The sequence below is a fragment of the Podarcis melisellensis genome (assembly GCF_964234715.1).
Source record: "Podarcis melisellensis genome assembly, chromosome: 3".
NCBI classification, from domain to species: Eukaryota; Metazoa; Chordata; class Lepidosauria; order Squamata; family Lacertidae; genus Podarcis; species Podarcis melisellensis.
Genome location: NC_138530.1, coordinates 42,712,465 through 42,734,997, shown reverse-complemented (window position 1 = coordinate 42,734,997; position 22,533 = coordinate 42,712,465). Strand labels below are relative to the sequence as shown.

Here is a 22,533-nt window from a genome sequence, read left to right as displayed (position 1 = left end):
TTCTTTGAAATTCTGCTTGTAGCAAGTTTCATTTTTTGCTTTGTGCTTTTAGGTTTTCTTTTCAGGGAGTCAGAGGGCACTTTGGATCCAGTAATTTGGCGGACTTGTTAGAAAGAAAATACTCCTGTCAAAGAGCTAACTAAATTCAAAAAATGTGACTAAGAGAATCAATCACTCATCATAACTCTGCAACCCATCCATTGGTCTTGTTGACATCAGTTGAGGACTACAGTAACACCCACCTCAAAGACTACTTTGTCTAGACACGTTGACAAACTTGGGAAAATGAAGATCATGGCTGCTTTTGGTTCATCTTTCTTTTCCTTTGTTTTCAATGTAGCTAGAGACATTACTGGATTTCACACTAGTGAGGCAGTAGGATGGCTACTGCATAACCACTTAAGTGAGAAATGTCCAGGTGTGTCATCATACTATGGTTCCAGAGGGAAAAGTTGTATTTAGCTATATCTTGCTGTCACGAGAGCCTTCACGTGCCAGTTTTATTATTATGGTGGTTCAAGAAAAGAGCACAGTGGGTAGGAGAAGCAACTGTTCCAACTTCTCAATTAATCTTAGAGTTCTACAATTAGGCAGAGTGAAATGGCCACCTCAGCAGTGGATGCTTGGGCTGGGTGGCAATGACTAGGTGTTGGAAAATAGTAAAATGATCTATGCTCCCTAAACTAGCTTGCTGTCTTCAGGTGTAGGTGTGATTGTGGATGCTATTGCAATACCACTGTGATCAGCTGATTCTCAGCTGTATGTGAGATTAAGGAAGCCCATTTGTCCTTTACCCCAGGCAGCAGAAGGTGATGGGCAACCCCTGATAGAATTGTAGAGCTGCAATGAAGGAATCTCAGCTAAAGCATCCATGACAGATGACTATCCTTCCTTGGAGGTTTTTAAGCAGAGGATGGAGAGTCTTCAACCTCCCAAGGGAGTCCACCCCACTGTTGAATAGAGACTCCCAAGGGAGTCCACCCCACTTACTGGCAGAATTTTCTTCTCGATGTTTAGTCGGAATCTCCTTTCTTGTAAGTTTTCATTGGATTGAGTCCTATCTTCCAGGGCAGGAGAAAAGAAGCTTGCTCCATCTTCCATAAGACAGCCCTTTAGATATTTGAAGATGGCTATCACATCTCCTCTCAGTTTCCTCTCTACAAAGCTAAACATACCCAACTCCCTCAACCGTTCCTCATAAGGCTTGGTTTCCAGACCCTTGATCATCTTGGTCACCCTCCTCTGCATACATTCCAGCTTGTCAATATCCTTCCTAAATTGTGGCACCCAGAACTGGGCACAGTATTCCAAGTGTGGTCTGACCAAGTCAGAATAGAGTGGTACTATTACTTCCCTTGATCTGGACACTATACTTCCACTTTTTGGTGAAATATGGCTATCATATGCTTCTTCCTCCTTTGGCGAGTGGCAGGAATAGTTCTGTACACTGTACCTTCTAAAGCCACCTCAGAGTGTTCTGAGGTCTACAACTGCTGTTGTTGCTCCTCTGGCCTTGAATTGGAAAATAGATTGCTGGCAGAGTAGAAGATTTGGGCCTCTAATCTGGGCATATTTCTTCAAGCATCTGCATTCGTAGATGGTACCCAAATACTTCCCCTTTGTTAGAGCATAAAGTAGATAAAAATTCAGGTCTTGGCCTGGAAAGGGGAGGATGTTTTTCATTTGACAGTCTTAAGCCCTAAGCACCATTACATAAATAAAACTAGCAGAACTCTACATTTTTAGAACCTAGCCTTGCTGCGGGAGAGTTTCTCCCGCAAGTTCCAAAGATCACAGAAGCCCTCTCTACAGTAACTTGAAGCACAGCTTTTAGCATGGCTGCCCCAGTTATGTGAATAGGATTCCTGTCAAGATGCAATAAGTGCCTGGTATCTACACTTTCTGGAAACAATTGAAGACAGCATTGTTCTGACAGGCTTTCCCAGCTGGAAAAATGGGTCTTTACCACAAGTGTTTTTAGCTTTGTTTAAAATCTACTTGCTGTTTTTGTATTCCTAAACTGGTTTTAATTATATTTGTTGTACATTGCCTTGCAACAGTCGGTTAGAATGCAGCTAATAAATCATTGATGGCGATGATGATAGTTTACAGAAGGGGTGAGTGATGACCTCATCACTATCAACATTCAAAAGGGTAAAACCATCACCAACAGCAGTGAAGCCAGAATGGCACTCCTTTGGGGATGTTCCTTCCATGTGACTTTGGCATGATATAAAGAGACCTTACCCGCCATGTGCTTCCAGTAGTTTCTATGAGGTTACAAAGGATAAAAATCAGGGGATTAAATTGTTTCTCTTGTGTGTGATCATAAACCCACTTAAAGTGATTAAGTAGATGCTGTCAAAAGGAGCTGTTGTTGTACACTGTTGCAAGAGGCATGCATCACATGGGAAAAATAAGTAAACCTGAACTATTGGAAGATGTTAGCAAAGCCATCATGTATTATACTCTCCAAACAGTCATTTAGTTATTGATTCTATTTATTTAGTGTTCATTGGAGAACTTGCTATCTTTCAGAATTAATTGGATATAAAGCTAAAGGACTGCTGAGCCTACCAGCACAATTGGACTGCACAACAGTCTCAGGAAATCAGTGTACAACTTAACACACGTGTTACGACTTGTCAGTGGTGAGATGTAATTATGTGGAGGTAATGATTCCCCTGTAACTTATCGCTAAACAAACATCTATAAAGCAGTTCACTTGATCTTATTCTCTGATCATCAGGGATAGACTTGCCTAGTGCACCTACCTTTCTGTAAATATATATAGATATCCCTGAAGCTCTTACATGACTTGAATAGTAGAATTAGTGCAAGAATAGAATCTTAATGCTTGGTATACTTTGGATTCTCAGTTGCTGGAGACAAAGAACAGGACACAGTACCCCCTCTTTCCCCCATCCATGCCCTGCTACTACCCCACAGGCAGAAAGGGCAAGTGGCAGTGGCTGCTCCAAGCTACCCCTCCCCACCTGCTCACCCAATTGTGTTGGGTGGCCTAGTGATTGCATCAGCAGAAAGAGCAGTGATAATCACTCATCTGCCCTCTTCTGGCTGGCACTGACAGCTGTGCTTTCTGCTGCTACAGATTGCGTGCCCTCTTGCTCGCTGAACTGGTAGAGTGGGAAGAGTGCCAGAAATTTGTCCTGTGTTTCTTAAAAAAGCAACAACCCCAAAACTATTCTCCATCAATTAATGAGAAAAGAAATTGCCTTCAAAAATTATCAAAAAGAAAAGAGTTCAGTGAAATTATCATGGTTGGGTGCTTACCTTACTTTACCTTACTTAAGACAACAGACATTTTCAAGTGTTCTTTGTATTATTCTGCCAATCAGTCCTTTGGTGGGCTGCACTCTGCAGTCTTCCCAGGTGCTTTCCTTTCCAAAAAACCCTATGACATCCACAATTGGGCTTTCCTGTGAGCACAAGAAAGCAGGGAAGATGCTAACTGTGCACCTGCAAGCTGGTCATTGTTGGCTTTTAAGTGAAGTCTTTTTTATTTTAATTTAACAGGCATCAGTGTTCAAAGGTTTCCCCCCATAAGGCTCAAGGAAGGACTCCTCTTAAAAACAAAACCAGAGAGTTTGTCAATCTCAGACATTTGGTAGCCAGCCTCCCTCCCTACCCATGACTCAATTAAAGCTTCGGAGAAGGCACTGTGAGGTAACTCTGTGTCCTGAACCCCACCGTACCTGGAGACCCGTCCAGCTGGTGTATACAGTTCCAAGGGCAAATGCTAGCAAGTAGTCCAGCAATCTGACAGGTCAGGAAACACAGTCCAGGTTCAATACAGCAAGCCCAGTCCATAGTCCAACAGTCAAGCCAGGTTCCCACCTCTGCAGCCTATCCAGGGTCAGGGAATCTGGATTTCAGTCCTGAAAAGCACAATTGACATCCTATGCTATTTAAAAATGTGGTGGGGGTGTTACTGGGTGGTTGTTGTTTTAATTTTGATTATGTACTTCATGGTTTTATATCCTGATTTTATCCTGTGAACTGCCCTGAGACCTGTGGGCACAGAGCAGTATACAAATTCAATAAATAAAATGAATAAATTGTGGTACTCCCAGGATACCCAAACCATGGTCCCTCAACATGGGAAGTTGAGCAGACACAGCACCTCAGCTCTGCTTCCCTTTTATCCATTGAATCTTGATTGCAGCATCTGGGCTTGATGAGGCAGGTGACCCTCACCTGTCCTGAGCCTAAGCCAGCTGAGGAATCACACTCCTCCTCCCAGAGCTAGTGAGCCCCACCTGGCCAGCTAGGAAGCTGGGCTATGGACCCTTGCATGCCTCAGCCTCCTAGCGTGTCCCTCCCTCTGCTCCCTATGCCTCAGAGCCTGCCATGTTCATGGAGGCGGGGGCTCTTCTGGCTCTGGTAATGGACCCTGCTCCTCTGGTTCCTGTGCACTGACTCCCATCCCCTCACCATCTTCTGTTGCCCCGTGAGTACTTTTTGTGCCCCCAACCTCTCCTCCTCCATTCCCAGCTTGCCCTGAGGTGTACCAGTCATGGCTACACCCTTCTTTGGGATCCTCTTCATCCTCCCCATCATTTTCTCGGGACGCTTCTGAAGAAATTCAAAAGTGCCCTGAGAAGAAGGCAGAAAAATAGAAGCCCATTTTGCAGGGGAAGTAAACTTCTGAGAAGCTAGAGGACAGGCTTCAGTACGGCACTAGCACAAACCTCCCAGGACAGTACTGTTGAGTGAATGTTGGCCGTTGCTCTGACCCACACTCGTTGCTCGTTCTTTGCTTGCCGACTTGAGCAGGTGATCAATCAGTGGCAGAAGCAACCAATGCAATTGATTCTGACTTCTGTGCAGACAGGCAGGCAGAAAGGGGACCCAATCCTAGAGAGAGAGGACAGGTAGTAGTGGCACCTGCTGTTTCCCCCCCTAAGAGGACCAAATAATATATTCTTAAGGCACACAATACAGTTCAACTGCTGAAGCTAAAGGGAATCAGACTTTGAGAAACGTCCAGATAAGCGACAAACTAAGAACCATATGTAAGCTACCATGTTTTTCTTGGAGGAGGAATGGTGTATAAATGTGACAAATATACATTTTATTTCATGTAAAAATGAACATTGAAAAAAAACAAGAATACCTCTCTGTACTAGTTGATGGTAGCTTTCACCAACTTGCTGAGCTGTAAGCTTTCATGGGCATCTACCAGGCCGCAGTTTGAAACAGATGAACTTTTGATCTGAACAGCAAGGCATGTTTTAATACTTTCTAATCCACTCTTGATATAATCTTTTGAAATCTGTTGACTCTGCACTCCTGGAACATTAGATTCACAATAAGCTTCTTGAACTCTTATGGCTTGCTCAGGTAAAAATTTAAGAGAGCGGCAATCTTGCCAAATGCTTTTTGGGAATTCCTTCTCCTAGTTTTCAAAAGTTAGAGTAATCTTTGGAACTTCAATGCCACACATCTTATGAAAGTATCATAGTAAGTGAAGAAACATTGCTTGCTTTTTAAGGAGAATGAAATTCTGAAAACATGTAAAATCGACACACAGTATTTCTATACTTAAATTGTTTCACAAAGATGAAGGTAAATGTAGTTGGAACTACTCAAAAGCAGGGTACTAAGAGCTTCATGGCAAGTGTTGTAAATTAGTTTTAGAATTGAGGGATGAATACAGATGGTAGAAATAGATCTTTATTCACACCAGTTTCATTAAAGTGAATGGCAGAAATAGACCTAACTAAAATGAAATAAGGATTCGCAGTTCCAGGATTATTATTATTATTTACAAAATATTCTGCCGTAAAGTGTATGTGGTTACCTTGTGCCTTGTACACTTCATAACCAGCCTGTGCCTCTCATTGGTTTGCTGGGGGGAAAAAATAAGTTTGGATAGCCCCACATATGCTGCTCCAAACTCTTTGGAGAACAGATGGAATACAAATGTGATAACTAAATAAACAAATAATTGAAGGATTTTGATATGTCTAGCCAAGTTCTAATGGCCAGTGGGTATGAAAACTGTCCATTAGAAGCTGCCTTAATTTGCTTGACATGTTGCCTGCCATTGGTACACAGAGAAAATTTTCTTGACACTAAGGCAAATTTTAAAAAATTAAAATTAAGACTAAAAATGACATAGGAAACTTCCTGATTTGTGTGCTGAGCCACAGCACATGAAAGGCTCACTACATGCAGACAGTTGCCATGGAGAGTGATTTCAAGCAGTCTTCATGTGGCAGCCATTTTGTGTGTGGTGGCTCAGGGTATATACAAAGCCTGTTCCAGGTGAAAATAATAGAAGTCCATTAAGTTTCCAAGTATATACATAACTTATATATTGCTGGTAAGTTTCCTAATTATCAAATGAAACTCTTTTGCTTTTCAGATTCCACCCCCAAGAATGGGAATGTTTCAGATAGGAATCCCTACATTATTTACTTCTATTCAGACGAGGTTATTTTTTATGTATAATCTGATTTTCTGAGAAAGTTGAATGATCTCAGTTTTTGTCATGATCTCTAGATACAGATACTTGAGGGTGTTGCTTGATCTGAAGCCGACCTGATTTGTACTTCCCAGACAAGGATCAGTAATTATTTTTGCACCTAGTAGTGAATTTTGCAGTGCAGTTCTTTGATCAGAACTGCATATGACAATGTACCTTGCACATTAAAATGCATACAGAAATTCCTTGTAATATAAATTGCATTTTTGTATGCACTTTCTTCTTTTAAAAAGTGCAAAAATACATTTGAAAATAATGTAAATAGATGTTCATGTTTGTATTTTTAATCACTCATTGATGCAGACACAAAACCGAATAATTACCTTATGAGTGAACATGTGCAAAACTGACACTGACCAGAAACAGACTGATCTGTCTAACCCTAGATTTCCCCTAAAGTTTTAAGTTGGTATACAAAGTGATGTTTTGTGGTTAATGGAGGCGAGAGACCGTTTGGACTTGACCCCCTTGGTGTTGTCCTCCATGTGACATACAGTGCTATGGGTCACCACAGATCAAAAAGCTTTGGAATATGTTTTCCCTCCTCTTCCATTTTTCTGTAAAAGATCACACTTGCCAGTTGTGATGTTGAGGATTGATTAATTGTATTTATGAGATAATTAGGGATAACAGAATTTTTTTAAGGGCTTTCTGTTAGTGACTTCGATATTCTTACTGTATATAATGTTTTGGGGCTATTGTAAAAGCATGCTTCTATTTGAAGGAATAAGCTGTATGAACTGAGGCACATGTATAGGCAAGAAAAATGTTTAATTTGTAGCATGGAAATAGTTCTGCTTTTCCTTACTGCTGTGCTACGGTCTGAAAGCACCAGGAGGCTGGCACACAAAGGTTTTCTCCAGCAGATGCCAACAATCCTACTGAGTGACCTCCCCAGCTTCCTGGAGAGTTGCTCTATTTATACTGGTTGCAATTCCAATCCGAGTGGTTTGTGAAATTGAACAGCAGTCAATTTATTTTCAGGTACCACTCCATTTGGAATTGCAATTAGGATAACAAGATCAGTTCTCTAGTGCAGGAAATTGGGAAGGTCACGCTACAAGATGGTTGGCGTCTTGATGGGGGGCCCCTGCTACTTCAGATCAAGGGAATCTCACCCAACTGATCTAATTATGAAACCTTCTCAAAAGTTCATGAATATGCATGACACAATCACCAATATTTGACGTTAATTTCACTTGAGGAAATAACAACCCTGATATTCCACGTCTGAGTTGTAATGATTCACAGCAGGGGAGTCCCAGAAAAAAAAAATGTTGTATTCTCCTGAACAGAGACACTAGACAGTATTGTGAGACACGTTGTCCAGTATATGCTGTGTCATTAAGGTCATAAGATATTGGCAGCATTTTCACTGTCAGATATGAGGCCACCTGGAGTTTTCATGGGCTACATTCACACAGTGCTTTTGTCCATTTCCCCTACATTTCCCTAACTTAATCCCAGCGCTATATTTGATCTTTTACATAGTGTAAAAGCCACTTCCAGAAAACTAATGGAATAAAACCCATTTTTAGTGCTCATTTCCATGTTATCTGATTCCAGAAAAAAATCTACTTGCAGTCTCCTTAACCCAGAAAATTGTGAGAGTAAAGTGATGAAATTTGGTTTGGCATACCAGCATACATTTCTTTCCTGTTTTCATGGCGGAATCATTGGGGGGTGGGGAGGAGGCAGAAGCATGCATGTGCGGAAATGGTAAGAGAGGACTGATGGTGTCCAATGGCACCTGTTGTTGAGCAACACACCCACTGGTGTGAATGAAGTTTAGCATTAACCTTTCCCTTTTCTCCTGCCATTTCTGTCTAATGAAAATTGGGCAGAGACTATGAATTGTTTTGGACAATAAGAAGGAGAGTTGGCAGAGGAAGTGTGTGCATGTCACACATTCTTTGTGCACTTTCTGTGTAACATTTGAAGTTTCACTTTGGGGAGAAATATGATCAGTAGCTCTGTGTGTGGGAGCTAACATATCTCATCGAGGAGATGAATGGGTACCTTCTTTGGATAATGTGCAGGAAGCATCAATATACAAATAAAGACACACAAGTCACTTGGACTTTCTTTGTGTTTCATGGTTAGCATGTGAAGTTGCTCTATGCTTCATCTGTGAATACAGCTGGTACCAAATAAATGTTCCAGTGGCTTACAACCAGCCATTTATTGCCAATGAATTTTAACAAGCATTACCAAGTAATGTCAAGACTGATTGAGTTTGGAAGAGGTCACTGTCCTGTCTTGCCTCCTAAAGAATGCTATTGTGATTCCAGGACATTTATTTGTGATGACAAAATGTTATGTTTATACATGCATTCATCGATTCTGGAGACAATGCCAGGATCAGAGCTTTCCTTCAATATAAAGGCAAGAAATCTTAAAAAAATTAAGACCCTAGTCTTTGTGTGTGTGCCATGAGATGTCGGCTGTATTTAATGATGAAAGGAACTGCTTTTCACATATGTATATTTAAGAAGTGGTGAATATTTGACTTTGTGAGAATTCCTGATTTTGGTACTATGCAAATTTATTTAAATGTAATCAGTCAGAAAGGTACACCCACAAACGTATGCTCAGCAGTAATTCACTTGACCAGCTGAAGTAATAACTATCGTATAGCAGGAGTATCACCTGATGTCTAACTCTTTATAGATACATTAGAAATTCCAAACATAGCAGCTGCTCTATGATAGCCTGACTACATGAAAGCTATCATGTGATTACCATAAGTCTGAGGAAATTTGCCTTCCAGTTGCATTAATATGACATGGCAACTGTGCTTCATTGCTCTTAGAAGCAATCTCTAACGTTCTTGTTCCAAACATGGTCAGGCATCAGGTGGAGAAAATGAAACTTTCATTTTCCTCCTGGAGTTTTCTTTTTTGTAATTGCCCAGTGCCTGTGCTACCCTGTTTGCACAGTAGCTGATGTTTGTGCCATGAATGAAACATGCAAGGAAGGACAGCTGTTAAAATGCCTCCATGGTTTACCTGCTAGAGGTTTGCGGGTGCCTCTTATTCCTGTTTGTGGAGATGTGAGTGCTTCCCTTTATTTTGGCCACTCATGCCCTGGACAAACTCCCCACTCCCCCACCCCTAAAAACTGTTTGGTTCCTCTAACTCCTGCCATGTGCTTCTGTATAGAGCTGTGACATGGGATTTATAGTGAAGGGAGAATCTCCACATAGGATCTACCAACTCAGCAAGTTCAGGAAGTTGCTCCTAAGGAGATACCAGCTTATGTAGGAGGCCACGTTCTGCCTTGCAGACTGTGCAGCTGCACTGACCCTGCACTGTGTCTGAAATGTGGCTTTTGCTTTCTAAATGCTTGTCCTACCAATTCAGTTTGCAAGCCACTGAAACAGTGGCAGGCCATAGTACAGGCCTGGTCCTTTCTGCCTGTTGTTACTCTGCCTCTAATTCCATATCAGGAGACTACCTCTATTAACAGATTGTTGGTTGTGAGTATATTCTGATACTTATGAGTACAAAATGAGTCATGTATGCCATTTATTTGTGAATATTGCAGTGCCTGGTGTGCAAACACAATTACTCTAGTCATCTGTTGTCTGTAGTGTATAACATCAGCACTATTTTAAAGATCCACTCACAGTCAGCAGTATTTTAGCAGTCTGACTCTTCTCTGACATAAGCATATGGATCCAAATTAGTTTTCAGTTTAACTGAGATTTCTTCTGTTATGATAAAATTTATTACAAGCTGCCCTCAATATAGAGATGTTGGCACATGTACAATATAATCTGTTTCTTTGCATTTTATCCTGATTTTTTGTTGTTTTCTGGTAGGTGCCTGTGAGATGGTTAAACAAGTAGAACATATAGGATCCACCTACTGGTGGACTGGATGATTAAGTGATAGAACATAAGTAGCTTTTTACAAATTTATTTTAGCAGTGATGTTCACAGATAGAGAAACTCCGCTAATCCTTCCAATGATGTGCCAAAGGCACAAGTTAGTTTCAAAGGACAGACAAAATGATAGATGAAGAGATTCATTGGTATCTGCTCTGAGGACTCATGCTACAATCAGAGCTGGTGGGGGGGATAATTTTTGTTAGACAATAAGTTTCAGTGATAAAATCAGAGCTGAGTTGTAAGAATTATAAAGAACAGTTGAGCCCATAGCATAATAAAAAGTAAAATTATGCAAATTATAAAGTACCTAGCCATAGGCTAATCTTACATAATGAAATGTTGAACAAGCAAAGCAGGGAACCCCTTTTTTGGTGGGATAGGGATAAAATCATACTCAAAAACATAATTTAAAACAGAACTGAAGATCCATGAATCTACCAGTAGTGTGTTCAAAACCTTTCAATGTAAAATGAGCATATAAATGGTATAACCAAACAAAATAAAATACCTGTGACACGCTGGTAACATATGAACTGTGCTTGTCAGTTTCCATTCTTTTTAACTTCATACATACTGTTAGGTATTCCCAAATTCTCTGCACAATAAGATTTTCAGTGTTTCATTGGTTACCAGGGCTTGGTTTCCTTTGGAATTTAACTATTTATTTAATAGGGTGTGCAACTACGTTTTAGGCAAAAATTGCCCCAAAGTGATATATATAATCCAACAACAGAACCATTAAAAAAAGAATCAAAATACAAATAGTCCATCTATCTCTGGAGAACAGCATCCAATAGCTCAGCCCCCAAAGGCCATGATGAAGAAAGGAGTCTTTGAGGCTCTTTAAAATTAACAAGGGAAGGCGTAACTTTACTGGAGGCTTGCTGGTGCTCTGTAATATTTGTGTTTGTTTAGAAGCATAAAGGTTGAGCATAGGTGGAAGTACAGTATTAAACACTCCAATGGCTGTCCTAGGTTCAGTACTCCCACATCAGTTTCTCAATGAAGGTGCAGGAAGAAATGCACGCCCCCTTCCCCAAAATGGCTCTCCTCTCCCAGAATACTTACCAGTCATCATTTAAATGAAGGTCTACCAGTTATTCCCTATGGCTGGTGTAGTAACCTTTGGCCCCCAGGTGTTGGAGAATGATAACTTCCATGCTTACTAGGGCTGATGGAAATTATAGTTATCAATATCTGGAGGGCCAAAAAATCTCCACTCCTGCCCAGCTGGCAACCGATCACCAGCTAGACCTGTTCAGCCAGGGTGGTTTTTTTACCACCTTACAGTTTTTATTTTTACAATCACAAGCACACAGGGTTGGAAGAGACCCTGAGAGATCACCAGTTAGTTCAACACCAAACCATTAATAATGTATTTGCTAAGAAGCAAAAAATGTATTTCTTCTGATGCTTTTTTTGTCATTTGGGCCCATAAACGTGTTTCCGTTATTTAAGAACTGGGAGTAATATTTTCAATTGTAGAGAGAAACCATTAGTAAGATTATTTTGTTTCTATTTTAAAAATCACCCTTCTCAACTCTGATGTCCACTGTCGTTTAGCCCCAAATTCTGCTCACACAGTTTTTCTCTTGAATTTAGCTGCTGGAGCTACACATACATCACTCTCTTCAAAAAGAAGAAATCAGTTGTTATGAAGATGAGGAAATGTGGAGGGGTATTAACTTTAGCCTACTTTTAACCCTGAATAGATTCAGAGACAGGATTATTGCTTATTAAAAAGGGCTCCACCCACATAGCCCTTGCAGGTGGGTTAGGGAGAGAAATGGCCATTGTACATGACACCCATTTGAATGTTCTGTTACTTTTCCAGTTCAGGGTACATCCACAATACATCTCTGACTCCTAGCTTGATCAGGAGAAAATATTTTACTGTAAGACTCTGGCATTTATATGCAATGTTCAACACTCTTTTCTGAATTCTAAGAGAGTTATGTTTTGTGCCACAAGTGGTTAATGACCCAGCCCTTTGGATTCTTTCTAAAACTCTTTGATTCTACCACCACCACCCCAGCTTGGAGAAAAGAGAGTTATTATAGAGTGAGTTATTGCTTTTGAATAGGATCTTGTATATTGAAGTTAAAAGGAAAAGCACTGAGAACCTCTGTGCTTAACCTCTCTCCTCCTGCTATGAATTGCTTTCTGTATTTCTGGAGAGAAATTGCACATAATGTAAATGTGGCATTATGACACATGTATTTGACTGCCAGAAATAAAGTTCACAGATGAAGAAACTCCACTAAGCTTGTCTCCTGTTTCAGTGGTTTGCCCAGGGCACAAGTCAATTTCAAAGGACAGACAAGAAGAAAGACCAAGGAGCTCATTGGTGGCCATTCTTCTGAGGACTCAGTAAAGCTTGTAGGAGCTCAGCAAGAAAATGGGAGCTGAGTTGTGCGAATTACACAATTGAGCCTTTAATATAGTCAGTCAAAATGTCAGGATTCCAGTGAATTATTTACACTTTCTGGCTGTTCTTCCCATTTCAGGAGACACTTTCTGGCTGTTCTTCCCATTTCAGTGGGAAGTATCACTGGTACCACTCAGAAATTGCCACAATCTATTTGTAATCCAAGGGACACGGGTGGCTCTGTGGGTAAACCACAGAGCCTAGGACTTGCCGATCAGAAGGTCGGCGGTTTGAATCCCCGCGATGGGGTGAGCTCCTGTTGCTCGGTCCCTGCTCCTGCCAACCTAGCAGTTCGAAAGCATGTCAAAGTGCAAGTAGATAAATAGGTACCGCTCCAGCGGGAAGGTAAACGGCATTTCCGTGCGCTGCTCTGGTTCGCCAGAAGCAGCTTAGTCATGCTGGCCACATGACCTGGAAGCTGTACGCCGGCTCCCTCGGCCAATAAAGCAAGATGAGCGCCGCAACCCCAGAGTCGGTCACGACTGGCCCTAATGGTCAGGGGTCCCTTTACCTTTACCTTATTTGTAATCCGTCTAAAAAGATCTGAGAAAAATTCATTATTATTTTGATGGACAATTGGTAAGCGAACGTTTACAAAATCATGTTGTTATATTTTCAACATGAGTCTTTTTCAGAAAATGTCTGTCCTCTGTGATTTTTTTTAAAAGATATGGTGTAAAAATGAGTATATAATAAATAATAAGATTCCATTGATAATGTTAAACATAGGCCAATATTTACATAATGACAGGCAAAATTGCTTCCAAAGTTCTAGTCATCATAAACATCAGTCATTCTGATGATTGTTCATCTGTTGTGTACTGGCTGTTTAGATATTTTGTAATAACACATTGCTTGTACAATTGTGTGGTGTGTTTTATATCAAATGAAGGTTGATGTAATGATATTTATGTATACGGTATAAGCATTGAGATTTTAGTTACAATGCATATTTATCTCTCATCATCTCTTTTCAGGAGGCTCTCATATTACCAATATTTTCAGTGATGATTTTGCTATCTCATTGAAAGATATTTAGGCTAAAATATTCTGGATGCTTACATGCAAATATGCCTTACTGAATGTACAGAAATCTGTACAGCAATGTGGCATACTGGGAACAATATAGATCTTGTGTAAATTATGGACTGTATTAGCTCTGTAATGGGTTCACAATTATCTGATATTGGGGTTTGTTACATGCTGACTGAGAATAATTTAAAATTAATTTCTGTTGTAAGATTATGTGAAACTTAGTATAAGTATGACTGTTGGTGGTAGGCAAGTGTTACTGCCCAAATTTACTGGAAAGAGTCTTCTAATAATGGCAACAATAGCTGTTAAAAGGTCTAAGTACTAGAAAATGAGAGCAAACCAAATGAAAAATGTATGAGTGAAGAACATTTGGGAATTATTTTACCATAAGGTCAAACTGTATGTTACATTGAATGTGTGACTACATTTAATGTATCTGTTTGAGTTGCATATCTCAAATGGATATTCATGCGTATCCCAGCTTTGACCTGTACTAAAGTGACAGTACACCTTATGCTTTTTAGGAACAAAGCCACTAAACATGCCATTTCTATGAAATTTACAAAACCAGGTCTGTTTTTCATGTCTTAGTAACACCTTAGCTTACTCTGACAATCATGTTTAATCTTCCTTTTTATAGAACTGCTTGTGTACCAGAAATGACTATGTCATAATGAAAGACAAACCCCATACAGGCAATTTTAGCAAACAAGACTGTGACTATTTTTCAGTGCAATTAGTTGTCACAATTCCTTTCTCTCCCTCTTCCCTTTTTCTATTTTGTTTCTCTTTTAACCAGTAATCCTTCAAGAACTAGAATTACCTCTTATCTCTGTTTCTGCAGCATACAAAAACAATTAAACCCCATAACTAAGCATAGTTTTATTCTGTTCCACAATGTAAATATTTATTAAAGCAGGAATGTCTACTGTTCTGGGCTAAGACATTTTGCTTCCTGAGGTGAAAATAGTACTGAAAGCATCTCACTCGGCCCAGTGGTAGGTCTGGGCCTGACAGATGTATGGGATCATTGTTGGGGTACATTGTAGAGGACCCCAAAACCCCAGATTGACTTCCTGCTCTTACAACAACTATTCTTAATTCCTGTCTATAAAACGGGATGATAGCAGGGTTGCAACATTAATTAATGAATCGAAAAGTTCTACCTCAATACAAAAAAATGGAGCTGTGTAGATCTCTTGATCATCTCTTGATCATCAAGCTGACACTGATCTTTAAAAGTATGTATGTATATGCCAGGCTCAGCAGAAAATGGAGGTTCTACTAGTCCAGCATTTTCTTCTGGAAGCTCACTAGCAGGGCATGCTGTGAAAGTGATGCTTATCTTCTGTTTTATTTATACAGTGGTGCCTCGTAAGACGAAATTAATCCGTTCCGCGAGTCTCTTCGTCTTGCGTTTTTTTCCGTCTTGCGAAGCACGGCTATTAGCGGCTTAGCGGCTATTAGCGGCTTAGCGGCTATTAATGGCTTAGCGGCTTTAAGAAAAAGGAAAAAAACTCACAAGAACTCGCAAGACGTTTCGTCTTGCGAAGCAAGCCCATAGGGAAATTCGTCTAGCGAAGCGACGCAAAAACCGAAAAACCCTTTCATCTTGCGCGTTTTTCGTTTTGCGAGGCATTCGTCTTGCGGGTCACCACTGTATCTTGCTTCTAATAATCCGAGGAATTTTGCCCATTTACACAGAGGTTCCATTATGCCATCATAGCTAATGACCATTAACAGACAACTTCCATGAATTTTCCTAATTTTTTTATCAAAGGCATCTAAACTTGAAGACAACACCACAAACATCTTGTGTAGTAATATGATGTTTAACCTGTCCCTTTTATTGAAGAGTATTGACAATTGCACTACAAGGAATAGGGCTGGGATCCAACCATGATGTTTCACAATTTAGAGAAGACTTAGCACCCCATACCAACCCAATGCTCCTATGCTTTCCCTAATTATACTTTTTCTTATTAATTGACTAATAAAGACAGAAGCAGGAGCAGGCATAATGTTTATATTTACTGACTACATGAAATATATTTACATTTGCTCACTTTCTGCCAATAAATTACTGTATGACAGCAGGCTCAAGGGCGTACCACGCCTTATCATGTAATAATCACACACCTAGGTGGTTAATAGCATTTGCCATTGGCCTGCTGCCTAGCAAGAAACCATGATATGTGATTTGTATGAGTAGGGACACATGCCATGGCATGTTATATGGCTTAATAAAAAAAATAAGGTTCTGTTTTCAGCTTTAATTTTGCTGTCACCAATGTTTGCATTCCTTTTTTTTATTGGTTAGAGTCCTAAGAGAAATGGAAAGGAGGAATGAGAGGGGGGAGGAAAGATAAAATATTTATGACTTAATATGTTTGAGACCTGGAATAAATACATAAAATTGTCTAAATAATCTCCTAGGGACAGGGGAATTTTGAGCCAATGTTTTTAACTTGGTTCCCATTCTTTTGTATATTTCCTTTTCATTTGGAAATGGAATTGGTGCTGTTCATCTTCTTTTTTTAATAATCACCTTGACAATCACAAAGACAGAACACTCCTTTCTGATCATTCACATTCAGCTCAAGGTGGGGGGAGGTACATCTGAATGCAAGGGAAGCATACTGAATCCTAGTTCTCAATGAGGTAGCAGCTTGGTGTTTGGGCTTCTGATTGCAGAAGTATATGTATCAGAACTAATTGTTCTGACCTGTCCATACCAGATTCCCACAGCAGCAAGGCAGGACAAAGACAGAAGGTGAACTAAGGCCTTGCTTCCTCCGGTCCACCTTCCCCAAGGTCCACCCCACTTGGGCTAAAGAAGATTAAGGGCCAAATATTCCTAGTGTGCAAAGGAGCACTAGTTCACTTGTCCCATCTGGCATGGTCCCAGCACCATTTGTCAGGTTGTTAGCAATGGAAGCCCTTGATTCCTTTGAGGAGTCTGGCTCAGGAGGCAGTATCCCTTGTATAACTCGAGCAGTCTCACAACTGCCAGAAAGTCAATATCTGTGATCAACAATATTGAAGAGTCTTCCTTAGAAAAGGTAGTTTACCTATAGTCAATAACTGGCTGAATAATCAACAACATTAGATGGTGGGCAGGGACCAGGTGATTACAGGGCTTGAGATAGTTGAGCCTGTACTGTGCCTAAATGACAGCATTTACCAACTAAATCCAGGTTCTTCCATCTGCCATGCATATGCCCAAAATATTCAATCATCTAATGATAAGGAAGGATGCCTGGTGACAGCCATCAAAGTCAGCAGACATAATTCTCATAACTGCAATACGACAAGGACCACCCCTCCCTATATGAGCCAACCTGGACCTAGCAATTATCATCTGATGCCCTTCTTTGTGTGCCCTGTCCACGAGATGTCTGGAGAATAGCAACATGAGAACTGGCCTTTTCTGCAGTGGCTCCCCATTTGTGGAATGCTCTCCCCAGGGAGGCTTGCCTGTCACCTTCATTGTACATCTTTAGGCAAAAATGTTTCTCTTCAGCCAGGTCTTTGGTTGATTAACATTCTGTGTCCTTTTAAATATTTTTGGGGGGGGGCATGCTATTGGTTTGTTTTGTTTTCGTTCTTATTTTTATTATGTATTATGTGTTTTTATTTTATAATTTTATGCTGTGAACCACCCTGAGATTTTTGACTGAAGGTGGTGTACAAATTAATTAATTAATAATAACTATATTCCTCATAACACAGAATTCTAACTGCATCTTTGGGAACAGAGCTACTGAACTGCTGTCACACAAGGGTAATTTAGGACAGGGGATTTGTGCCATCTTGAAAGGCTATCTTCAGAATGTTTTGATCCATATTTTTGTATGCTACTTTTATTAAAGTTGAAGTCAGCAGAAATATCTTTTGATATAAAATGTTTTGTGGGGTATTTTTACATAACAATTATCCTTTATCAAAGTACCTTTGATTACCCCACTAGAAATAACCTAGCTTCTGAAGAATATTGGCTTATTTTCCTTATTGAAATAAAGCACCCATCTTCCTTTATTCTGACAGAGGGATAGAATCAGCTTTCAAAAAAATACAGATGCCCTGTGCATTTGTATACCTATTTGTAGGGTACCGGTATATTTTGAAATATAATAGGTGTGATTAAAAAAGAAAAAAGAATCCAGAGATTTAAACTGCTGCAAGATCAAAGGAACAGAGGCAGCAGCTACTAGGTGGCTTGTGTCTGATGGCATTTTTTATGTTTGTGTGGGTTTTTAAAAAATCATTAGCATATCTTATTGAAAGAGATAATTGAACCATTGAATTGGGAGGTCCAGATCTTGAATATAAAATGCAAAATATTTGCAAATTGCATGATTAGTAACCTTTCCTTTGTAGTTTTCTTTTGGGAAGCTGTTAAGCTAGCTGTAAGAAAGGAGGCAGCTAACTGTAGCCCACAGCAAAGGGAAGATTATCAAGATAATGCTAGACTTTTTTTGAGTCAAATATGAAACATTGCTGGTTTTTAAAATCATCTGTTGTTATTTATAAGCATGATCTCAATAGATGTAGCACAGGAATGTGCGTAATATCATCTCTCTTCCAACAGCAAGAATGCACTTCAGCGTAATTCAGGGTTCAGGTGACCTACAGACATCCATCATTTATAAGTCTCGAGGAAGACCACACCAGTTTGCTGATGATGGCTGCATGACTTAGTTATTCTCATGAGACCTAGATATAGTCTGTTGCCCTTTTGCACTGTCATTCCATGTTGTGCTTTGATGGACGCATGAGTAAATGAAAGGCTTGGTATCGATTTCCATACAGATGTTAATAATTTCTGTGTACATCATCCATGGAATAGTGGTTACTCTTGCACAGAATTTGATAGTGCAGTATTCCTTGATTGAAGAGATGATGCACGAAGCTTGCACAACAGCCTTTTATCTTTTGGTCTGTGTGGATTCAAAGCTGAATCAGAGAAATGAATGCATTTTCCCTTGCTGTCATCTTAATGGACTTTTGTTTACATCACATGCCATCAAATACTGTAGAGGGATTGACTAGCTCTGCCCACAGGAAGCTGAGAACCGACAGATTCTGTGCAAAACAGAAGGTTGCACTTGAACTTTCTGGGGAAACTTTCAGACTTTCTGGTGGATGCTTTGTTTAGACATGATGAAATGGAGCTATTTGCTGCTGAATGGATCTACTTAGGATAGCAATATGTCTTTAGACTCTCTCTTAAGAAAAATAATCAGGAAACAATTTGCTTATCTTGTACTTTATCTGCAAACACACACACACACACACACACTCACAATAGAGCTACTATATCTGCACATAGTAACTCTATTGTGTGTGTGTTAGTATCCCACTCCCTCACAGCAAGCAGTTTCAGCAAATTCCCCTTATGGCAGCAGGGGGAAGTACCAGTAGAGGCTGGTGCTAGTTGGTTCTGGTAGGGCAGGGAAGCCAATGTTAGGTGGCACCAGAACCAATCACACCAGGTGGGTGCAGGCCCCAGGAGACCCCAGAGGGCAGCCTTTGCTATTTCCTCCCTAGGGGTGTGAGGATACCAGCAGAGCCTACTATTCACCAAGAGGCAGTTGTAGAGGCAGCATTGGGTGGACATTGCAGAGGAGGAGGAGGCAGATCTGACTTCCAAGGAGTGTGCCACTGCAGCAACCTCAGGCAGTGCATTCATTGGAGGCTGGATTTGCTGCCCCTGTGGATCCTGACACCCAGTTGCCTTACTTTGTCTCATGGCTGGCCTTGGAGCCAACTAATTTTAGTTTTGTCCATATTCTCCTCCCTGCTGAGTTCTGCAGGGAACTATGGATGGCGGGGTATAAATAATAAAATTATTATTATTATTATTATTATTATTATTATTATTATTATTATTGAGGAGGGAGCATAATTCCCATAGGGCTCTCAAAGGACAAGTGCCTGGTGAATTGTACTCTTGTTAACTGCATTAATAGAATGGATGGTTCCTACCATCACATAACACAGTGACTGTTTTCCTCCTGAATTGTCTTGTGCACTGCTGACAAGAGGCAGGGTTTTGTTTTGAAAAAAATTCATTCTAAATAAGTTTTTGTTGTTGAATTTTTGATGGCACGCCATCACCTGCAGTAATAATTGGGGTTGCATTAATGGATAATGTTAGCAGAGTTTCTTCATTGCCAAAGCAATTGTCATGCAAAACATTTGCAGGTCTCATAGGAAGTGATAGAAAGGCGGAGGTGGCAAGGTCTTCTAAAAATGAGTCCGTTCAGTGACTCAGTGTGTGACAGGGAGAAAATGGGACAAACTCATCCCACCTTCAGACATCAAAAAGAATGAGCAGAGGTGAAACTCGTGGGGTGTTTTAAGGCCTGATCCTTCTGTGCCTTTAAATACAGCTGGGTTTTCTTTTAAAACTAGTTAGCCCAGAATAGGTTCCTGGTGATGAGGCGGCTTCCAGTGCTAAAATACTGCTGAAAATGTGCTAGGAAAACAAGACAGGCAGAAAACCCTTGAAAGATAAGAGCCTCTCCATTTCAGTGCAGGGATTTTCCAGCTTGTTCAGAGGCAGATGTAGTGCACTAGAATCCCGAAGAACAATGCTAATTAGTATTCCATTAAAAAGGAAGAAATCTTGCTGAGACCTGGAGTCACATCCCGACAGTCGAAGTGAAACATGGCTCACTAATGTAGCCTTAATTCTTTTTATTTTGCAGAGACAGCAAGCTGACCATGTTGCTCCGGGAGTCCCTTGGGAACATGAACTGCCGTACTACCATGATAGCTCACATTTCGGCAGCTGCAGGGAACTATGCTGAAACACTTTCCACCATCCAGATTGCATCCAGGGTTTTAAGAATGAAGAAAAAGAAAACAAAGGTAAGGACAAGGGGGGAACTCTTTTGTTGCCGTGCTCTGGAAAGAGCATGGCAAGCTAGGGATCCGAAAGAAATGGGAGAGGCCTTGAAAGTGCAGCTTCTAACAAAAATCAATATTCTTAATTTCTGATGGTATGGCAGTACATCCGAGTGCATGAGGGAAATCATACGTTCATTGTTAGATGAATGATTGGTTATAATAAGCACAGAAATGGCAGAGTTCAAACTCTCATGTTGCTTTCTTGAAGTCTATGTAGCATGGAATCCTGGTTAAAAGTCAAGCTGGAATAATTTATTAACATTATTCACATTAGCAGCCTAAGGATTGTTAAATGTGAGCTGAGATCAATTAATAGATTCTGTAAAATATCACTGCACAACAATCTCTTCCCAGAAAGAAATCTCTGCAACAGAGCATGCTGTAGTGTGTGACACCAATGTTAATTTTGATAGCATTTCCCTCATTAACCTTACAATGAATGAGCACAAACTTTTTTTAAAAAACACAAGACTAGCTGATGTGGTCTGGATGGTACTAATTCAGCCAGTTCATTTGAAGCCAACATTATATTTTATCTTGAGAGTGAAAATTGAGAAGCTTGGTGTTCCGATCTGAATTCTATATAGTTCTTTCAGAGAAGATTGCATATACCAATGCTTAGTTCTGATAAAAATCAGAAGCTAACATGTATTTACAGCAAGAAAAGGTTGATCCAACACACATTATTTTATATCTCTTCTTCTCTAGCCACTATCTAAATAAAACTGAACATTAATTAAAATTTGCAGCAACTAAATAAAACTGTGAAAGTTAGTTGCCTAGGACTTTAGTATGGAGAGTATGTTCCTTCACAGTCACTGAGATTTTTTACTTCTTTTTGAAGTTAGACATGTGGGATCAGGACTTGGTAGAAGTGCTTCTCTAAGGAGACTTGCCTTGTTCCTACTCTGGACAATTTCTGCCAGCAGATAACGGCTTTTTAATTTTGGAAACTTCCTTCTCTTAAGCAAGCAATCAGCTTTTATTGCAGCTTAAGGCTGCAATCCAATACTTACCTCAATAGGACTTCCTTCTGTGCCAACATGTATTATGCTGCTAGCTGCTTATATTTTATTTCTGGGAGTGGTTTAATTGTTATTTCATTTGATATTGGCTTCAGTAGTTTGTGGAAATCACTTTGAAAGGAGGCTCATAAAATGTATAAAGGAATAAAATGAAAGTCCCACTGTGTTAAAGTGTGTATCAGGAAACACATATTAACTATAATAATAAAAAAATGATAACTTGGACAGAGAAGTAGTGGACTCCTTTCTTAGAGATTTTTCAGGAAGTTACTGAGCGCATCTATTTGGCATTATTAAAATCTAGGAAATTTTAGTATTACTTGAGCTTCTGTTGCTGGAAACTGGACTAGAGGATCAATGTGTTCCCCTGCATCCTGAAATGCAAAGGTGAACCCTCTTTTATATAGTTAATGGAAGAAAGACGTGGGAGGCATGGTTTGTTTTTTCTCATTCCTCCTTTTCTGCTTTCATCTCTACCGCTGTAATCACAGAAGTAAGCCCCCTTGATTCTAGTGAAATACACTTCCAAGTGTGCTTATCCCAGCCACCTAATTAAGTGATGGGTGTTGCTTACTAAATGCTCATCCACTTTCAACTATATGTTTCAGCTCAACATCATTAGCCTTTGGTTTTAGCTGTAGACTTCAGTCATCCATCTAAAGTAACTCCACTGTGATCAGTGAATGAATTTCAGAGTAAATAATTGCAAGAATGCCATGGCAGGCTT

The 22,533-nt window shown here is 40.1% G+C and overlaps 1 protein-coding gene across 5 annotated transcripts in view; it reads left to right on the top strand.

Moving 5' to 3' along the window:
- The window catches only part of KIF26B (kinesin family member 26B), a 270,354-nt gene that overhangs the window by 224,034 nt on the left and 23,787 nt on the right, over positions 1 to 22,533 (top strand). For all 5 annotated transcript variants that reach the window (XM_081905777.1, XM_081905776.1, XM_081905778.1 and 2 more), the window contains one exon: positions 20,580 to 20,742. In XM_081905777.1, the coding sequence (XP_081761903.1) occupies positions 20,580 to 20,742 (163 nt within the window). The remainder of the gene's footprint in view (positions 1 to 20,579; positions 20,743 to 22,533) is intronic.